Genomic DNA, 18,935 nt, shown 5'->3' on the forward strand with positions numbered 1-18,935 from the left:
CAGGAGATTACAAGACAGGGATTGAGGGTCTATTTCTGTTAAAGCACATTAGTGAAGGACAGCAATGATTTGTTCAAATTGGGTTAAGGTCCGAAATAACTTTTGTCCACTTGTTCAGATTAGGCTTGTAGACCATCTCTCACCTTACAGAAGGTAGAAAAATGGGGCACAAAAGTACAAGATATGCTGAGTTACACAACTCTGAACAGGGTCAAATGCATGCATGTCTGTGTTCTGTACCTATTGGATCACGCTTCCAAAAAGGTGTTTGCTGAAAGCCAGAAGAAGAATTCTTGCCTAATTAATCCACCAGCTGATCAAAAGGGTAATCAAAACCAAAAGAAGGAGGGAAAGAGAGGGAAAAGATGCACTAAGCAAACAAACAAACAAACAAACAAGAAAAGATTTAAACTAAAAGTCATCAAATTATAATGACCAATGCCAAGCTGAAGTGATGGCAACCTACTGGCAGGAAGGATTTCAAAGACATGGATACTGGCAATCTATCATCCTGGAGATAAAAAAGCAGAGTCATTAATATTCAAGAATTTGCTTTTGAAGCTCTGGATCATTCACATCCCCTACACAGTTTTTCCATATAAAACCAACTGAAACCACTAGAGAAGGATTGAATTACACAGCAGATTATATAGATGATGAAGTGGGAAAAGGAATGGTGAGGATAACAAAAGTTTCTTAAATTTTAAGTTCTTGTACGTGAATAAAAGAGAAACATAATGCTTAAATTAGCAGAGCAAACAAAGCAAAGAACGGACAGAAACCTCAAGTAGGAAGGACTCAGCCTGTAAACCTGAGGGCTCAGCGGGAAAAACGGACAATGGAGACAGAAATGAACTTAAATTTAAGGAAGAGGAGCTTTAAACTGGATTACAGGAAAAAATATCTGACTCAAAAGGTTATTGGGCTAAAGACAGGCTGCCAAGAGAAATAGTTAAAGATACAATTATTAAAGAATTTAACACTGTAAGCAAAGAGCACTTGACAGGCTTGTAACATTTCTATATGGGATGAATTCACCCTGATAAAGCCAGTGGCCCAGACTAGAAAGAGATGTGATTCTTTACAGCCAAATTTCTCTTATAAAATATGGAGTGGAATTCCTTTTACTCACTTCCAGTAAATTAAAGCACATCAAACAATCTCTTTTATACTGCAATGTGTTTGTCCTCAGTGTGTTTGTGCTGGGCCCAGGTTTACAAGGTTACTGCAGGTTACAGCATTGTCATCTGACACATGCAGACCATTGATGGTCAGGGCTGAAGCACTATTTCTGTAAACAGCAGTGGGCTTGGCCAAAAGAGCTTCCAGGTCCACGTGCCAAAGAACAATGCCAGCTTCTGCTGCCATATGGCATGGAGACAAGCAGCAGGGTCAGCATTTCACAGTGTGTTGCCTGGTTTCCTTCCTCAGATTGATGAGCATTAGCCAAGGAGCTGTTCATATAGGCTTGCAAGGCAGTACCACTTGTGTAGTCAGCCTGTCTGGATTTTTTATAAAAATTAAAACAATCTAAATGTGTCAATATTTGGGGGTTCAGTTTTCTGGGTTTCCCCTCCCTGACCTTTTTCTTTTCATTGTTAGGGCTAAGTGGTAGCTTCTAAAGAAAGCTAGATGGAAAATCAATGTTTCTTTTGAGAAGAAAATTAAAATTATGAAACAAGGGAATGCTTTTATAATAAAAATATTCACAGAACTCAAATATTGAAGAGGTCTTTCAACAACAGCTGTATGCATGGTCAAAAAAATTCAGAACATCACATTCTATCCTGGAAAGATCAAAATTATGCAATTCAGCTTAGGACAGGAAGTCTAGTAGCAGCCATTTTTACCTCTAATTTCAGTGCATCAAGACAGAAAAAAGGAAAGCATAAGGGTACTTCTCTCTTGCTGAAAAAGAGGAAGGATAATTGCAATGCTTCACACTCAGGGATAAAGCAGATGTAGGAGAAAGATGAGGAACAGATGAGGGAGTTGTTGCTTCCTCTCAGGGCTTTATTCAGTTATGTTGCAGAACAGTGAGATCAAGTCCTCCAGCTGAAAATGGGAAAAGGTGACACCAAAGCTGAAAAAGGTCCATCATACTGCCTGCTGCTGAAAGCAGCATCAATCCAGCTCTCCACTCATCCCTCCAGCCACCACAGCCCAGCAGCCAGGTACAACCACCAAGCTGCCCTTTTGGGCAGGAGCACTGCAGGCTCCCATCCGCTTCTCTCTGGCACAAGGGCCAACAGCTAATTTAGGCTTCTCTCAGCTACTGAGCTGCTGATTTCCCCAAAATTTCTATGTCCTTAACTATTTTTGAGAATTCTGCCTCTTCTCTCCAGATTGGTTGAAATCAGCCAACAGACTCAGAAGCTGTGTAGGGAAGAGTGGGCGAGGATGACAGTAGGATATGAAGAGAGGAAAAAAGGTAAGAGTTAAACTAACAGTATTCTGGCACTCAAAGTAGTGATTTATTTTCCATAGATATAGGCAAGTGGCTGTACGTTGACAGCTCTGGGGCACAGGAGCCTCACTGGAGTATAATTTAAGACACATGAAAGACAGCACACATGAGACTGAATGAAAGTCCTATGGGAGATTTTTCTTCCACATTTGGACTTCAAGTAAGTAAGTAGAAAAGAGTTTAATACTTGATTTCTAGCTATCCTGTTCAATTTTCAGATGAGCCTAAATCTCCATTACCTCCTTCACACTCAGTGGAGGGGTAAGCACGCAGCTGTGGTGTCCCAGGGAAGCAGCTGCGTGAGAGAACTTGCTGCCTTTTTTGTGCTCACATTGAAATATACGGCCATTTACTCCAAATTCCCGTAGTTTTGTTTCACTTCACTCTCTCTATTACCTTTTTCCTGTAATCGTTTCTGGAGAAATACATTGAATTTATCCTCTTAACATGTTAGCCCAGGTGCATCACCCATAGGCCTCATGTGCTTTGCTGCAGCTGAAAGCACTTGGTCAGACCAGGCCTTGAAAGTGTTGCCTTTGACTGATTCCCATTTCAGAAATGGGAGAGTAAAGGAAAACTTTCCTGCTCCTCTCCCTGCACTGGGCAGCAGCACCTAGTCACTGGGGTGACAAAGAGGACAAAGAGGGCACAAGGGCTTAAAAATGAACAAACTTTTTAGAAGGGCTAAAAGCTCCCTGAATTTCACTGTTTCAAGTCAGGTGTAATGTTGAGCTAGGCCCATCAAAACTTACTCTTTTCAGGAAGAAGGCACCAGAGGGAGCCCTTGAAGGGCCCATATTTGGGCCAGACATTTTATTTAAATCTCATGGTGATTGTGCCAGAAATAAAAAGGAGTTATTAACATATCTCCTCCTGCCCATTGCATCCTTGCAGGCAGATCCTTTCTGTCAGCCTCCCCTTCAGCCAACTCCACAGACTTTTGGTTGTAGCAAACTACACAGCCCATTTGTTCCTACAGATGGCCCTTCAACTCTCCTTGAGCTTGGGCTGTGTCCGTTCCTTGCTGTTTTCAGTGGTTTCCTTATTTCTGTAAGTCTTACATCTCAGCAAACCAGCTTCCTGGAGGAACTGGCTGCCACCCACACATCACTGCCTCACTAATGAACACCTCAAACAAGGTAAAAACTAACAAATAAGCCAGATCTGGTCCATGTCACAAACTTTGGCTATTCAAACTGACAGCTCATTTTCCCATTTTTTCTTTGATGAGCTGTAGTACCTCTGCACTGCTTCAACAACATAAAATTGTCCACTATATGGAGGTCATATGCCACTCCTCTGGCTTGGGCAAGTTGAATAGTTTCTGGACACCAATACCAGAGGTTGTTAGAGCTTTACTTCTAAAACTCTTGATGTGTTCACAGCTTCCATTGCAGTGAAGTCTCCCCTGAGCTAAGTATAACCCTGTAGTGCAGTACAACATCAGACCTGCAGACAAGAAGTTAAAGCACAAGCAGATCAGACAAGGTCTGTCACCACTTCATTTGGCCTAAAATAAAAATCCACAGGTTTTGGAATCAGGAAGAAAACAGGAAGTCTAGTCCTCCAAAGTGGGGAGCTGGGACAGCCAGCTCCTGCCCCTACACTGACCACTCCACCCCTACGCTGACCACTCCCCCCCACAGTATTACACTTTGCCATCCCTGCATCATTTGCATGCTTGTGCAGCATGAAATACTCTGCAGCCAAAGCAGCTGGCTGGCCCTTGCTGGAGCCTGCCATGACAAGCCTTTTAGACCATGAGTGACTGAAATCCTGTGGTCAGGAAACTTTTTCTTTGTTCACGGCACATCAGTTTTGCTTTCCTTTTCAGCTCATCACTCTTTACTTGGGTATGTTTTCTTGATTTGTGAACTGCTGGTCTCTAGGAATTTCAGTGCTACAAGGTAATTTGTGGTTTGGCTTTCTCTATCATTCATACATATACATATATATATGTGTGTATATATATATAGGTACATCAGTCTCCATCTCACTCAAGCTCCAATGACTGACTGAGTTCCTCTCTCAGGGTTTTATCAGTGGCCTCAAGGCAGAACAGGCCACATTTGCCAGTCTATGTTCCCATACAGGCACACAGCCTGGTCAGTAAACCTTTCCAAAGGCCTCGGAAAATTTCCACCAATGGCAATTATGATACCATCAACCTTGAGTCCAAGGAGGAACCTGCAAATTTTCCTTCCAAGTATAGCTGCTATAAGGAGTGAAAGTTGGTACTTTAATGGCAACCACTGCATATGTTACACATATCAGGCTACTGAGCACATTGATACACTCAGTCAGTGAGTTAGCTACTTAACAGAGCCTTTCGGGTTAAATGGGAAATACTGCAGGGAATGAAGACCAGTTTCTCCTGACTGAGGAAAACGGAGGATACTTTCTGATTTCCTACAGGCAAATTAGAAGAAAACACTGTAATTAATTACTACAGGTGTTTTCTTAGCAACAATAAAAACACCGTCCACAGCTCTTGAAAAATGAATGCAGAAAACCACAAAAGTTTTCTGTCACACGCAAGTGAGGGAAGGCCAGTGTTTTTCAGTGATGCATAGAAAATTGTGGAATTTTGGGGAAAAAAAATAATCGGGGTTTTCTCCTCCTTCAGTCAATGGAAGGGATCCCTACTGCAGGAATGTGATGGGACATCTCTAGTGCCACTTCAACCCATCATTTCAGTAAAGAACCAAATTGCTGTGCCATAGCAGTGTGATTGTGGTCGACACTTCCTCTCTGTGTTGTGACTCTCACTGCAAGGGGAACAGCTTGTTGGGCCAATGTGCTTTGCTTACAGCTCTGTGCATTAAGAAAAGAGTTTGAAATAATTTTTACCAAAAGGGATCTAGGCCAAAATGTCTTCCTCAGTTGCAATTTAGTTTAGCATCAGCTGGTCAAGAATGAGATATTTCATATTCTTAAGGAAAAACTGGAACTGACAAATTCATTACTTAATCAGGCTAATGTAGTAAGTTAAGAGGTAATTCAGAAGAAATAATGAAAACTCTCTTGTGGCATATTAATTATGTCTTTCAGCTATTAAGAAAGGAGGATTATGGATGTGGCCAAGAATAAAAAGAGATATATTTTCAGGGTCAGTGAATTTATCTTTTCAGGTATCTAACAGAAAAGAATAAATTGATTTCCCTCAATGGAGATAATTTGAGAAGTCTTGGACCAGATATGTTGTTTTTATACTATATGGCAAAATTAAACTTGCTATATTTCCAATTTCAGTATCTGCTCAAATATATGCGAATTCATGGTTTTGATCAAAAAGAGCAACCTCTGAAAACAGACAACTGTCACGGTGCTAGAAGTTTAACTTTGTAATTGTCATTTCATTTATAAATTTGTTACCTGTGTATTTTGTTTCTCCAACGTAGAGCTGATATAAAAGGGTTACAATCTGGGGAGTATCCTGAAACGTTATGGTATGTATACACGGTAATTGTACATAAAATAACAATACCAAACTCCATGTTACATGAAGGGAAATAAAGAATGAATTACTGATTTCCATCCAGATTTCTCTGCCTGGAATGCAATCTGTCTGCAGTTCAGAATGAGCAGCTGGACATAATCTAGAGCCTATCTTACTTATCTATCTGTTGCCCAAACAGGAGAATCATGATAAGACTTGGGTAGTTCTTTGATGTAATGCTACTAATCTTCCCCCTCCTCCCCCCGCCCCGATTTCCAAAGTCCCATTTCCCTGAAAATAACTGAAACGAGTAACAGGAGGCAAACTGGAGTTTTTAATGTTTCCTCTTTAGAAAAATGAAAGCAAAGGCCCAATCCCAAATCCATCTGCTTTCTAGGGAAGACTTGGTTATGACTATGTACTGCTGATTTGCAAGCTGCCCACAGGGTTTCCATTTGCTTCCTGATGTCTGCTGCCCCATTTGCTGCCTGGCAGCTGCTCACAGCCAGTAGAGAGGCAACAAAACAGCACCAATAGCTGCACTCCTTAGTCCCTTTGCAGAAGCATGTCTTTTAAGATCATCTTGGATTCAAGTATTTTTCAAAAAGAGGATTTCACTGGCCTTCATTTAGCAAATGGTAAATGGTAATAAATGGTATTTCAGGCAGCAGCAGAAGCTGCTGCTGCTGACTGTGCAGGGCAGGGAAGCTTCATGACTGCTGCCGTTTTCTGGCAGAGACCAGCAGTGTAAATGCTGGCACACAGCAGGCCAGGGTTTAGCTTTCTACCTACACCATAAGTGGAAAACATGGGCCAGCAAGTGCAGCTATGAGGCAGAGCAAGAAGCTACAACCAGGGCAGCATTTAGGCTTAGAGTTTTCAGCAACTGCCTTTTCCCATCTTGAAGGTTAAGAGGCAACAAATAATAAAGCTGTATGTCATCTATCATCTGGGGACAAGTGACTGCAAGATAGAGTCTGTGCATGTCTTCCATTATTGTCCTTTAGAAAGCATTGCAAAAACCTAAAGCATGGACATAATTTGAAGATAACACATGATGCATCGTCTCCACGTATTCCCCTTTTCATTGAGTGCATGTAATGTTTAAACATATGTATGATTGTGCTCCAACTTCCTCCAAGTCTTTCTTCTTTTGTAATTGCAGTATTTTTTCACAGGTCCCCACTCTTTCAGTTTATTTAAAATAAAAATTCTTTAAAGTCCAAATATAAAGAACAACAGTGTAGAACTTAATCCCAAAAGACACAACGCACACTTTTCAGACCTTATCCCTGACTGTCATTTACTATTTAAGCCACCACTGCTGTTGAAAGCAGTCCCATCTTCCACTGCAGCAGTCAGGTTTTTTACACCCTGTTTCCTTGCATGCTGGTGCATGGGAGCAATGAACAGAACAGGTAACTAATGCACGGCAAACCTTTTTTATTTCCCTGGAGCAGTTTCCCTGCTCTGTTTTACACACAGATGTACAATATATGCACCACACAAGAAAAGTGGAGTGTAGAAAAGGAGAAAGAAACAAGTGGCCTGTAGAGGCTGGTGGTGTGTGGAAGGGAGCAGAGGACAAAAGGGTTGACAGGGAAGGTTCATGAAGGATTATGGTGTTCACCAATCTTTAGCCTTCATTTTGGCATGCCAAAATCTTGTGCTGCCAGTAAGATGGAGGACAAACTCTCTGGGATGACAAAGTCCAAAAGAGAAAGTACCACATGCCTATAACCCTGTTGTCAATTAATAATCCCTGTGAAAAAAAAAAAAAAATTAATATTCTAGACAGACAGACAACCATCTAACAGACCCTTTAGTTCTGCAGCTATCTCCTGCATCAAGAATCATTCCATGAACCAGTGGTTAAATCATTCCATGAACCAGTTAAACTGATGATTACCTTGTAAATGAAAGTCAGATTAAATACATGCTTTTATCAACATAGACAAAATAGCACTTTTCCTGCCTTTCATCAAAAAAATCAGAGAGCTGTAGGTTTTATACTCCAGCACACCTGCTGGTAATGTAAGAAGTAAAAAATTAGAACTAAATCAATTGTCAGGACAAATGAAAGAGTACACTATACAATGCATTATCCTCTGGTCCTTTATTGTATTTCTTAATTCACGTCCTAATTCCCAAAATCCAGCTATTTACAGTGAAACTTCCAATCATTAGTGGGATTTAGCAGGTTTCCATTGTAAAATAGCATTCACATTTCTCATGAGAGTTGGTATGTATAGTGTTGAAGGGCACTAGATACAAAGCCTGTCGGCCCACAGCTATATTTGATTTCCATACCTCTATCCAGGGTATATTAACACATGAAGTGACAATTTTCTGAATAGTTACATCCTTTTTTTATAATCATGTTCATCAAGACTCACTGTCTTGAGGTACAGAGGTTCATGTGGAAAAGCTAGGATGTGGCTGTATGACTAATTTTTAAAGCTTATGCACAGCTTCTCAGGAATGCAGCTGGATATAACTCCTTGGTGTCTTGCTTGTGATGACTGAATTGAAATATATTGTAATGATTCTCTGCTCAAGAAACATGAACTCATTAGAAGTTGAAGCTAGAGCTGAAGTATTATGTGATTTTTCCTTTTCTACTCCTTTATTACCTAATTAGAGCAAATATTTTATTCAAGAGTAAGCAGTAACTTAAAAACTTAGCTCTTAAGTTAAGGTGATAATATCAGATGTAATTTCTGTTAACTCTCATCTTGAAAAATTTGTCTTCCCTCCTTATTTTTGCAGGAATGTGTAGCATATAGAAATTATTTAATTAGTACCTTGAAAATTAAAGATTCCTTTATACCAATCAAACACATAGCAATTTCTGAGTTTCTTACTTTTCAAAAAAAATTAAAAATTTTCTAAATTTAAATAATTTAGAGACTTGTTTGAAGGCCACCACTTCCTTAGATGGCTTTTTAGCAGGCATGAGAAAAGTGCTATTTAATTTCACACTCCAGTAATCCTTTAACAATTTCCTTTCAGGCAGAATATAAAATCTTATTATTCATTCCTTAATAAAATAAAAAATAAGTTATAGTGGATATGTCTTTAACCTTGGACCAGTCTGAGCAATTTTTTTCCCCTCAGATAAGACACCAAAGATCAGCACAAATGGCAACTGATAAACTGGCCTTTGGGTTATACTCAAGAGTCCTCCTCCCTTTTTTTTCACATCAGCTCTCTGGAAATGCCTCTTCTGAACTACTTGTTTTAGCATCAGTCAGTCAATTTTGATTCCTCCCACCCCTTAACTGTCAATGGAAAAACTTGCCAAGATCTTATGTAACCCACCTTGAATTCTAGCTCCCTATCACCGTGAAGCAATGTCACAAAGACTACACCTTGTTAAGATTAACGATAAACACCAAATTATCAGAAGTTCATATCTCAAGGGCTTATTTGCATTTTCCTACGTGCTTGAATTTGCTGAAGAAAAAAAATATCTATCCCTCTCTTTTGCAAGATACAGCACCAGGAATTCCCTTGGACATTGTATTTACACTTTACAAATAATCCTCTCTTTCAGCTTACCAATACCTCTCTTTCCAATTCTCAAACTCTCACCATATGATGGATCCCAGCTTCGATAGCTGTGGGGATTCTGTTTGAAAACAAAACAATTTTATAGATGCTCTTATTCATATAAGACCCTGCTGGTCTTGCTAGTAGGTTTGAAGCATTCCAGGAATCTAATGGAGATGCACAGGTCAAATAAAGTAATTACCTCTGAAGGGCAATGGTGGTGGTGTGGTAGTAGAAGTAATAGCAGCAGCGGTAACAGTTGTAGTAGTAATGTCAGCTCTTCCTAGAGTAACTCTAGACAAGTAAGCTAAGCTTCTTTTTCATCACTGCTTTTTTTTTTTTTTCAAGACACCTAAAATTATATGTGTATGAATAACTCATCACTAGCATTAAAACCTGTTAGACACATAGAAATAAAGCTGTCTTCTGGCTTTCTGAGTCTAGAGTCTTCCTACATCAGGAAACACATATGAGGACATATCAGAAACACCTCGAGAAGAAAGTTTTTCATGAACAGATCAAGTTGCACCTAACAATCAGTTGGAGTTTCATGGTTCCAATGGTTCTATTGGAAAAATTCTCAAAAATCTGTCTGATCAGTTGGTGGGAAAACATCTTCCAAATGTCAGTCTACCCTTGTAATGGATAATCACTACCTATGTGCTTTTTCTGGCTCTATCATTTGGTGCAAACAGTTATTTTTCCAACCTGGTATTTACACATGGCTTGACAAAATGTGCAGCACTGTAGGTGGGTGCCAAGAAAATGGCACAGTGTCTCTATCCAGTGTCTCCTTCCCACCCACTTAGGTAGGGAAAATACTTTTGGACATAACTGAGCAGTGTGGTTTATCACCCAAATGGATCACTAAGAGAAAGATTAGCAAGACATCTCCATTGCAGGTGGATCAATCCACAAATTTTTTATTTCATGGAGACTTTGTCCCTTCCTCTGGCCTCTGTTGCAGAAAACTTCAGGCAACATGAAGCCTCAATATAGCAACTCAATTCTTACTGAAGCCATTAGGTATGGGCTGTCCACAGGTATATGCACACAAATATAAAATGCATAGACATCACTTTTTAAAAGCTGTCATTTCCCAAAAGGACCCAGTGAGGTAGAATTGCTATTAAAAGCAATTAATTTGCAGCCATTTTTTAAACACCTAATTTCCCCACTAGCCTGCATGCAACACTACTTCAAACAGCTACACACGGTCTTATTTAGTGAATATATGAGGAAAAGGTCTGCATTATGTTTGCTAAAAGGACTAGGATTTCAATTCCATCTGCTGCTGGGTGTGTTTGATTTGTGTATTAATTATGCCTGTTTGTAGCTGTAAATTTGCTCCAGATTAGTAGGTGATTGGTTCCACGCATGGATTCACTACACTGCATGGCTCCCTTGCACTTTTATACTTTTCAAATGGTTCTATACTTATGCTTTTTAAATTGCTTTTAATACCTATCTTATTCAGTGTGAACTTTCAACTCTCTCTTATTCAGACAAATTTTCTTCCCCTTAAGACAAAACTGCTTCTTTTCCCAATGTTACAGGGAAATTCAGCACATTCACATTTAGCATTTTCTACATGGAATGACTTAAACTAATGGGTTTAGGCATTACATGAGCACTCAGAAGGGCGTATACATACCCGTTATTGTGCAAACTTTAAATGCTTGTCACGTCAAAATAAAATTCTCCCACATGTGGAACATTTTTGCTCTTGATCACTGAGTTTTCTTCCTGGTTTTCAAAATGCCCAAAAGTTCTGAGCTGTCGCGTTTGTAGTTAAGACCTGTGAGATATGCTTGAAAATGTGACACGTCTGAAATGAGCTGCATAAAAACTGCCTTTGTGTCTATGAATGTTTGTGTACACTTAGAAAATAAATGTTGAAGAGGTCAAGCTGATTACTCTCATATTTTAGGAAAAGAATCACTCTGAGCTGAAAAATTGTATGCCAAGTTTCTGCCTGAAGCCAATTTTTACAATCAAATTAAAAACCTTTGAGACTAAGAGTTTATAATGGAAATACTAACACAGCCTTAACCATGGCAGCACTAGCAGGCACTGCAATAATATTAGGAAAGCTCTCTCTGCCCACAATCTAAACTAAATAAAAAAGATGCCATTTTCCAACATACACCCCAGGCTAGCAAATAACAATGATTTAATGTACTTGCCCTGTGGTAATATAGTACCACTGCAAACCACTGAGCCAATTTTTCTTTTCTTTTCTTTATTTTTTCTTTTCAAACATATATGCCCCATAGGGAAAGGATTGCAATTTAGCTGTTATTTGTGGATATATCGCTTTCATTTCAACAATTCTTGAAAGCCTTCCTGCTGTCACATGCTACTGTATGCAAGCACCCAACTGAATAAAGACCCACCAGGCTTTTTCAGGAGTTTATTCACAGGTTTGGCTTTGCTTATTGTAGTATGCACCACACTTAAATTAGATGAGGGCTACTGTAAAGCAATAACATTGTCAATGACTGGAATCTCACTTTCCCCTCTAACAGTCTGAAGCAAATTAATGTATTGGTTGTTCATTAACAAGTAAACAGTTTCTGCTACAATGTCAAGGAAAAAAGAATATGTTCATTAATATGAACAATCTTCATCTACAAAGATGATTTACACAATGCATGTAATGAGATAGCTTTCCCCTAACTAGTACACTACCAAACTGAAAAGCTGATTCTTAGGACTTTCTTGAAATTACAATATTGTTTGTTTACCAATAAGAAAGACAGTCTCAGTCACCTATGCCACCATTGTAAGCTCTATAGTAAGTACTTAAAAAAAGAGAGATTTCTGGAATCACTTGTGGAATTAATAAAATTGGTAACTACAGACTTACACTGCATCAAGGATACATATTATTCCTGTGATAAGTTGAGCTAAAAATAAGATTAATTTGGTTATAGAAATTCCTTAAACAACAACACTTAAATTATTTCAAACTTGAAATTTTTCAAGAATTTTCTGAAAAAATCAGCAAACACTGGCTAAAAAAGCAAAGCAGTTTGGATACACCAATGTAATCAGCATGCCTAGTGCTTTTTTGTTAACCCTCTGAGTAGAACCATAGTATTCTGGATTTTTTGTACATTAATGCTATAAAAATTGTAACTTACACAAATACTAATTTATGTGTCATGACAATAAATCATGTTCTAAATATATCTGGGTTAGGCACCTCATCTCATGAGTGATTAATCCATCCTAGAATTTTAATTATCCGTTAGAGAAGCCAGTCTCTAGCACCTATACTGGAGGCTTAGATTATTGCCCTCTATTAGATGCTTAATTCTTAGACAGATACATCTAGATGAGACAACTCCCAGCTCACTACCCTTTAGCTAATCCTGTGCTATCAGTACTACATTTTCACATCAAAGTTTGCTTACTCCATATAAGCTCACTAGAATATTGCACTTAGGTTAGGGTCCACGTTACCCCCGCTTATATATAATTGAGAGGAATTAAGCTGGAAGTGACCCTGTTCTACTTTCCTGCTAATACTAAGATCAGGCTGTCAAGCATCTCCAGAGACCAAACATTAGGTGACCTGAATCACCCTTCGGAAGTGCTCGTCTCCATCTCCTTGGTGATAGATGGTGCCTACCACAACTGCCATCCGTCTCTGCTAACTGAAACAACTGTTGTCACATTTAGCAGCAATACAAGGCAGTGATTCAAAAGGGAAATGAAGAAAGAAGTCAGAAGGACTTGTCTGTATTACATTAAAATGACCACGGTGTGCTATGTGGTCTCCCAGATTATCACATTAGAAATAGTCTATTATGCTTGATTTCTTTTTTTCATTGGTGTTTCAAATATTTGTAGGGCCACATATTCTGTCTTCACTTACCCCCAAGAATTCAGAGGTTAGATTAAAAAAAATGGCAGTCACTGCCAAACAAGCCTAAACCATTATAAGTTCCATGAAACCATAAATATATATACATATATATGTATATATTAAAATATATATCTATGGGTATATGGATATATTTAAAATCGTCATTGGAAACTCTTTTGAAACAGTTCAAATATCCAGATACCTCTCCTTGAAACCTAAAATAGGATATCAGCAATTTGAAACCCAGTCTCTCACAAACCTAAAAATAACTTAAAGAAATATTTTTATAGTTATGTTCATAAAACATGAACAAAAGATCAGAAACATAAGATGTTGGGGATGAGTAGGATTTTCAGGATCTAGGATTATTTTTACATACATTTTAAGTAATACAAGATGGTATAAGATGAAGGAGCCAAACATCTTATTTTAATGATAACCCTGTATTCCAAAGCAAAGAAAAGGAAAGTCCCAGATGGGTTTTTGAATAGTATTTCTCATGCATAAGGTGAAACAGTTTTTTTTTCCTCCTGACTGCCCTCTCTAATTAAGAAGAATGAACATTGGCCTTTGCTTTAAGACTGCCAAATTTTCACAATAGTCAAGGAGCATGTGGTATTAATGGACACTTTTTTATTACCACATGTATGTCTTGCATTTACATGGCTGAGCTGTATCTCTTCTAAAGGAAAGGCTGTGATATAATGTGGGAAGGTCAATGCTGGTCAAACACGTGCCAGATTCTGACCTACTGTAAATTAGGGTAGGTAAGTGGCAAGGAAGGCTTTATCTTGAATGAGGGTTAAATCCTGTGGAAAAATAATCCTTTCCCCATCCAAATGTTACGAATGTACAACCATAAGGATCACAATGGCAGTGGTTGTGCCCTGTCTAGTGAGCGTCCTCTCTCCACAATGAGTTTGGGTTTGGATGGTCATAGTCAAGGATCTGACACAGATTCAACCCTTTCCCAAAACCTAAAATCTGAGAATTTTTGTATGGAAGTTCCTTTGTCCCTTCACCTCCTGCCCCAATGGAGCTCTCCAACAAGACACTTATTTGCTTTACTTGCTTTAAGATGATGTTACGCAAGTTCCAGAGTAACTGAGGCCATGCACAGGCCTTCTGCCCATGGACATACATTCAGAGATCCATCTCCTGATGGCTTAGATGACTTTCTAGTAAACTCATAATCCAAAGTTGGTGTCTGATGTAAGCTTCTACCAGCAATTCCTTCTACAGTCGAGGGAGTGAGACCAATAGGTTAATCAAAACATGAGTCCTGCCTAAATTGTGTGCCCATGACAGGTGAGATGAATCAAACCTGGAATGCTCATCTTTATTACCCAGGAAGTCTGGAGAACTAGTTTCTACTAAATATCTCACTTCTAGATTATCAATATCGAGTGTATTAAAAAAAATTCTATATGAAATACTTGTACCACTTGTGTGAAGATTCACAAGATTAAATTCCTGTGTTTAAAATTTTTTGAGCTTTCAATATATAAATTTTCATGTCTGAGGAAATGAAAGATGCACTTTGTAGGATGGAGAAACAGAAGAATTCCAATGTTTCTTGAAAACCAGTTCAACTGATCCTTCCAGATAGAAGTGCAAAAGAGCTTTATATTAGCCCCCACCAGCTGCAGGTACACGTTGGCTGCCATAACTGCTCATATGGACAGTTCCATGAACAAACACAACTCAGAACGGGAATGATACTCTGGGCAACTTGCCCTGTTCCTGAAAAATTTATTTATACTTCCCAGAAAGATGAGAAAATCTGCATGTCATTTTGGGCAGTATATTGATACTTCTGGCTGTATGATAGGAAAGAAAAAGAAAGGAAGAAAGAAAGCGAGAAAAAGGGCAAGGGGAAGGGGAGAGAGAGGAGAGAAAGAGAGAGAGAGAGGAAACAACATGTGACTTTTAAAAAACACTGTGAGAAAACTTTAGAGAAGAAAACTTCCATTTTATATGAGCAATAAGAGAAACTATAAATTTCACAATGCTTTTTATTTTAGAACATGATTTTGAAAGTTGCTTCTTTCATTCAAGTGAAATTCTGAGCCATCTTTTTTTTTTTTCAAATTATCACATCTGAAGCAGAAGTCTACACACTGTAATATTTCTGTGGAAGCCAACTTTATAATAATGGTCAAATGAAAAGCTATAATGTTGTCTTGAGGTTTTAACAAACCAGTAATATATATATACTCTGTGTAAATGCCCATTTTATTAAATATTCCAAATAAAACTGGTGAATCAGCTTTTTAGTTTCTCCATTCTAAAGACAAAATTTTGCTAATTCAATTTAGGCTTTACATATATATTAAATGACTTGTATTTTCCCCGATTTAGAAGAACTCTAGCTATTTAAAGGGTAATGCTTATCAGTGTTAATCTTTTTAAATGGCTCTGCTGGAACAACCAGGTCATGCCAAGAGGATGCCTGTACATTCCTGAATGTGTGATGCAAAGGAACCAGGAACTTCTCAACTAGATCATTACATACTATTACATGACAGAATGTGTCCTCAAGCAATTTCCCAAGACTCAACATTGTCATTAGCAGCAAACTATATGGAAGCAACCTTTTGTGGCCATCATCATGTCATCTTCTGTAAACCATGAGGATGCCCTAAACTGAATTTCCCATTTAGCCCTGCATCATACCGTCCAATAACAGTCACTCCATGTGGAAGTATGATGAAGGTTTGGAATGAGCTGTTGTAGAAGATACCATTAGTTTAATTTTATTTTCATTTTTAGGCCTATATTTATAATTCCTAAGCAATAGTACATTTGATATATTTTTGGCCAGAAACAGGCAAGGAACTTCAGGATACTATAAAAGGTATGTGCGTATAAAAGCAAAAAAGCCAGAATAAAACCCTAATATGGGTTGTCAAGATTTAAGGTGATCATTTACTCAGAGGGTTAACATGTGCTAAAATTACATACTGCAGTTCCTAGCTCCACTGATGAAAACATTCACTGCTTCTATCTTTAAACAAAAAAGCAAAATAGCCTTAACCCTTTGAGGATCATATTAGCAGCAAGTTGCAATCTAAACAGAGAACAAGTATTTCAATCAATTAGGAAATAATTCTTACAAAGATTCTGTGAGCACCCTTTTGTGTTCCACCATCCCAGTGTTTACTGCTGGATAGATCAGCTGTAATCATGCCACACAGGCCTGAAGCAGTTTCAGGGTCTCAAAGGGTTAAAGCCAAGACTTTTGAGAAAAAGTGTTTTATTAAAAGGGTGAGTTAGGTGAGCGAACAGTCTCAGATGAACTTGGTGAATAGTCTTCTGACTCGGAGTTGAGTTCAGGTGGAGCTTGCTGAGCCTTATAACGTCCCCTCACATCCTGGTTGCGTCTTCGTCGGAAAACCTGCCTCTCCTTATCAAGAGCGGTGGTCTGGCAGGGGCATAAAATAAGAATAAATGAAATTAGGCTGTGTGTGAAATGCAAAGATAATGAAAACCATGAGGTTTTATGTGGCCTGCAAATACCAGGGATAATAAATGTTCAGACCAAATTAAACCTGCTCTGTCTCAGTCAGGTCTGAAAGGCTGAGCCCACAACATAGCTAAATGCTTTAAAAAGTGCATTTCCCAAATCTTAAGAGGTAGCGTGACATCATCAAGCAGATACAGTCCCATATATATGGATGCCATATGTTCTACTTCTGGATGTTATTAATTTCATCCTTTAACAGATTCAAATTTCAAGTCAAATACCAAGTGACCTTCCCCCCACTCTTCTCAAAGTATAAATCTGTTTCTACAGGCAAGGCAGAGATGTACACTTGTCTTTGATTTGACCTAATGAAGGCTGATACACACTCACCCATGTTCAAGTCAGTGCAATCAGGTAACAAAGATGGATTGTGATGAAGTTGTCAGAAAAGAGAGAAAAACAAACACCAAAGGGAGCTAGACCAGCTCCTTGACACATCATGCTGCTCAATGGATGTTCTTAGGGAGAACGCTGAAGAGCTCTGACGGCAAGACCTGTTTAGCCTGACCACACTGTCTCTTCCTGCTAACCAAGGTCTACTGGATTCAATACTCTGCTAATTTTATCTACGTCTAGCTAAGGTATCTAGGAATGGGAAAGAGCAATATTCATTTGATGGGCATTATTTTTTGATCATTCTGCCATTATTGAAAATGCAATTCTTAATAAGATGGCTGTAACTTCTAGTCACATTCTTTTCTCTGCTTTTCTGGCACATTTATGAGGTGAAACTTCAACCCAAGTAAGGGGAGACCTAGTCTGACTATCAATTTCAAGCATGGGACAAGGTTTTGCTGTCTTCTTGATTATGGGATCTTAGACTACAGTCCTTGAAATTGCTGTAAAATTTTAAGTTCAACAGGATGGCCTTGATTCAGCAAGAGCACTTTGACACATGCTTAGCTGCTTCTGAAGCAGGGCTGCCCCCTGAAATTACAATCCCTGACTGTTTCGGAAAAAGCAAAATGGGAAAAGGTTGGTGAACAGTAAGATGACATACAAAATGCAACCAAGTATCTGATCATGCCACTGGAAGCAAAGTAACTTTGAGAACTGAATAGGTTTCACTAGTAAGGTTTGTAAAATTTGTCCAAATTATGAAAAGGTCAATTTCAAGAAATGGAGCCAAAAGGTTATTCTGCTTCAAAGGATTTATTGTGTTCTCTTAAGATATGCATGACTGATTTCTCTAAAAAATTTACCAGTTACAGTGTGAGCCTCATAGGAGAGCAGAGATGTATTTATAGCCAACGTATTTTTGAGACTAAAATGAAAACTAAATCCATAATACTGGTGCAGAATAGCATTATAGCAATTCATGCTTTCAAATAATGCAACCAGCATTCAATAATGATGTAACAGAGACAGGAAGATGGACAGGAGTACAGAACTTCTACAGCAAATGCATTTAGTTAGGCTATATTGCTGCACTATTATTTTTGTGTCTAGAACCTATATAGCACTACTTTAAAAGGGTAAAATGATCCACTTAGATAAGTTCATCCCTATATTTTAAATAATAATTGCTACAAAATACAACACCTCTCATCTGCTGAAAATTTCTTTGTTTACTGCCATCTTTTGGTTAGGAGCTCTAATTAGTATTTTCAATGCCTTCTATGTTTCTTAGCCTTGAACCAATTCAGTTTTTGATTATTTTTAATGTGAAACAGAAGAATACCTAGATCTTTTACACACAGTGAATATACTGCTTACAGTATGTAATTTTGTGTGAAAATTGAAAAGAATGGCATATATTACCACTCTATAAAATACAGATTTCCATTTAAAGGATATTTTTTTATGCTTACAGGAAATAAGCATTTATTTAAAGTTTAAACCACATCACATCATCCTGTGGTAATACACACTCTCCCCTGAGAAATTTAAACATTTCTGGTTGAATAAATAAAAATACTTATATTAAATTCAGAATTTGTTTTTAAAACTTGATACATGAGAATGTCAAATGTATATGTAAAATCTGAAGGTATTTAAATTTAGATAACTTACATATAAGAGAATGTATAAGACAATTGGTTTGAAATTTTGCCTAGGACATTGCTCTTTATAAAGA

At 38.2% G+C, this 18,935-nt stretch overlaps 1 protein-coding gene across 2 annotated transcripts in view; it reads right to left on the minus strand.

The window, feature by feature from the left end:
• Positions 1 to 16,591: 16,591 nt before the first annotated feature.
• Positions 16,592 to 18,935, minus strand: part of DCLK1 (doublecortin like kinase 1) — a gene marked incomplete at both ends in the record, with an annotated part of 229,957 nt that continues 227,613 nt past the window's right edge. Inside the window, one exon of one of the 2 annotated variants that reach the window (XM_082279245.1) lies at positions 16,592 to 16,756. In XM_082279245.1, the coding sequence (XP_082135371.1) occupies positions 16,592 to 16,756 (165 nt within the window). The remainder of the gene's footprint in view (positions 16,757 to 18,935) is intronic. The other variant, XM_082279246.1, reaches the window with a different exon arrangement.

Source organism: Coloeus monedula (genome assembly GCF_965178545.1).
Source record: "Coloeus monedula genome assembly, chromosome: 3".
In the NCBI taxonomy this organism is placed as follows: domain Eukaryota; kingdom Metazoa; phylum Chordata; class Aves; order Passeriformes; family Corvidae; genus Coloeus; species Coloeus monedula.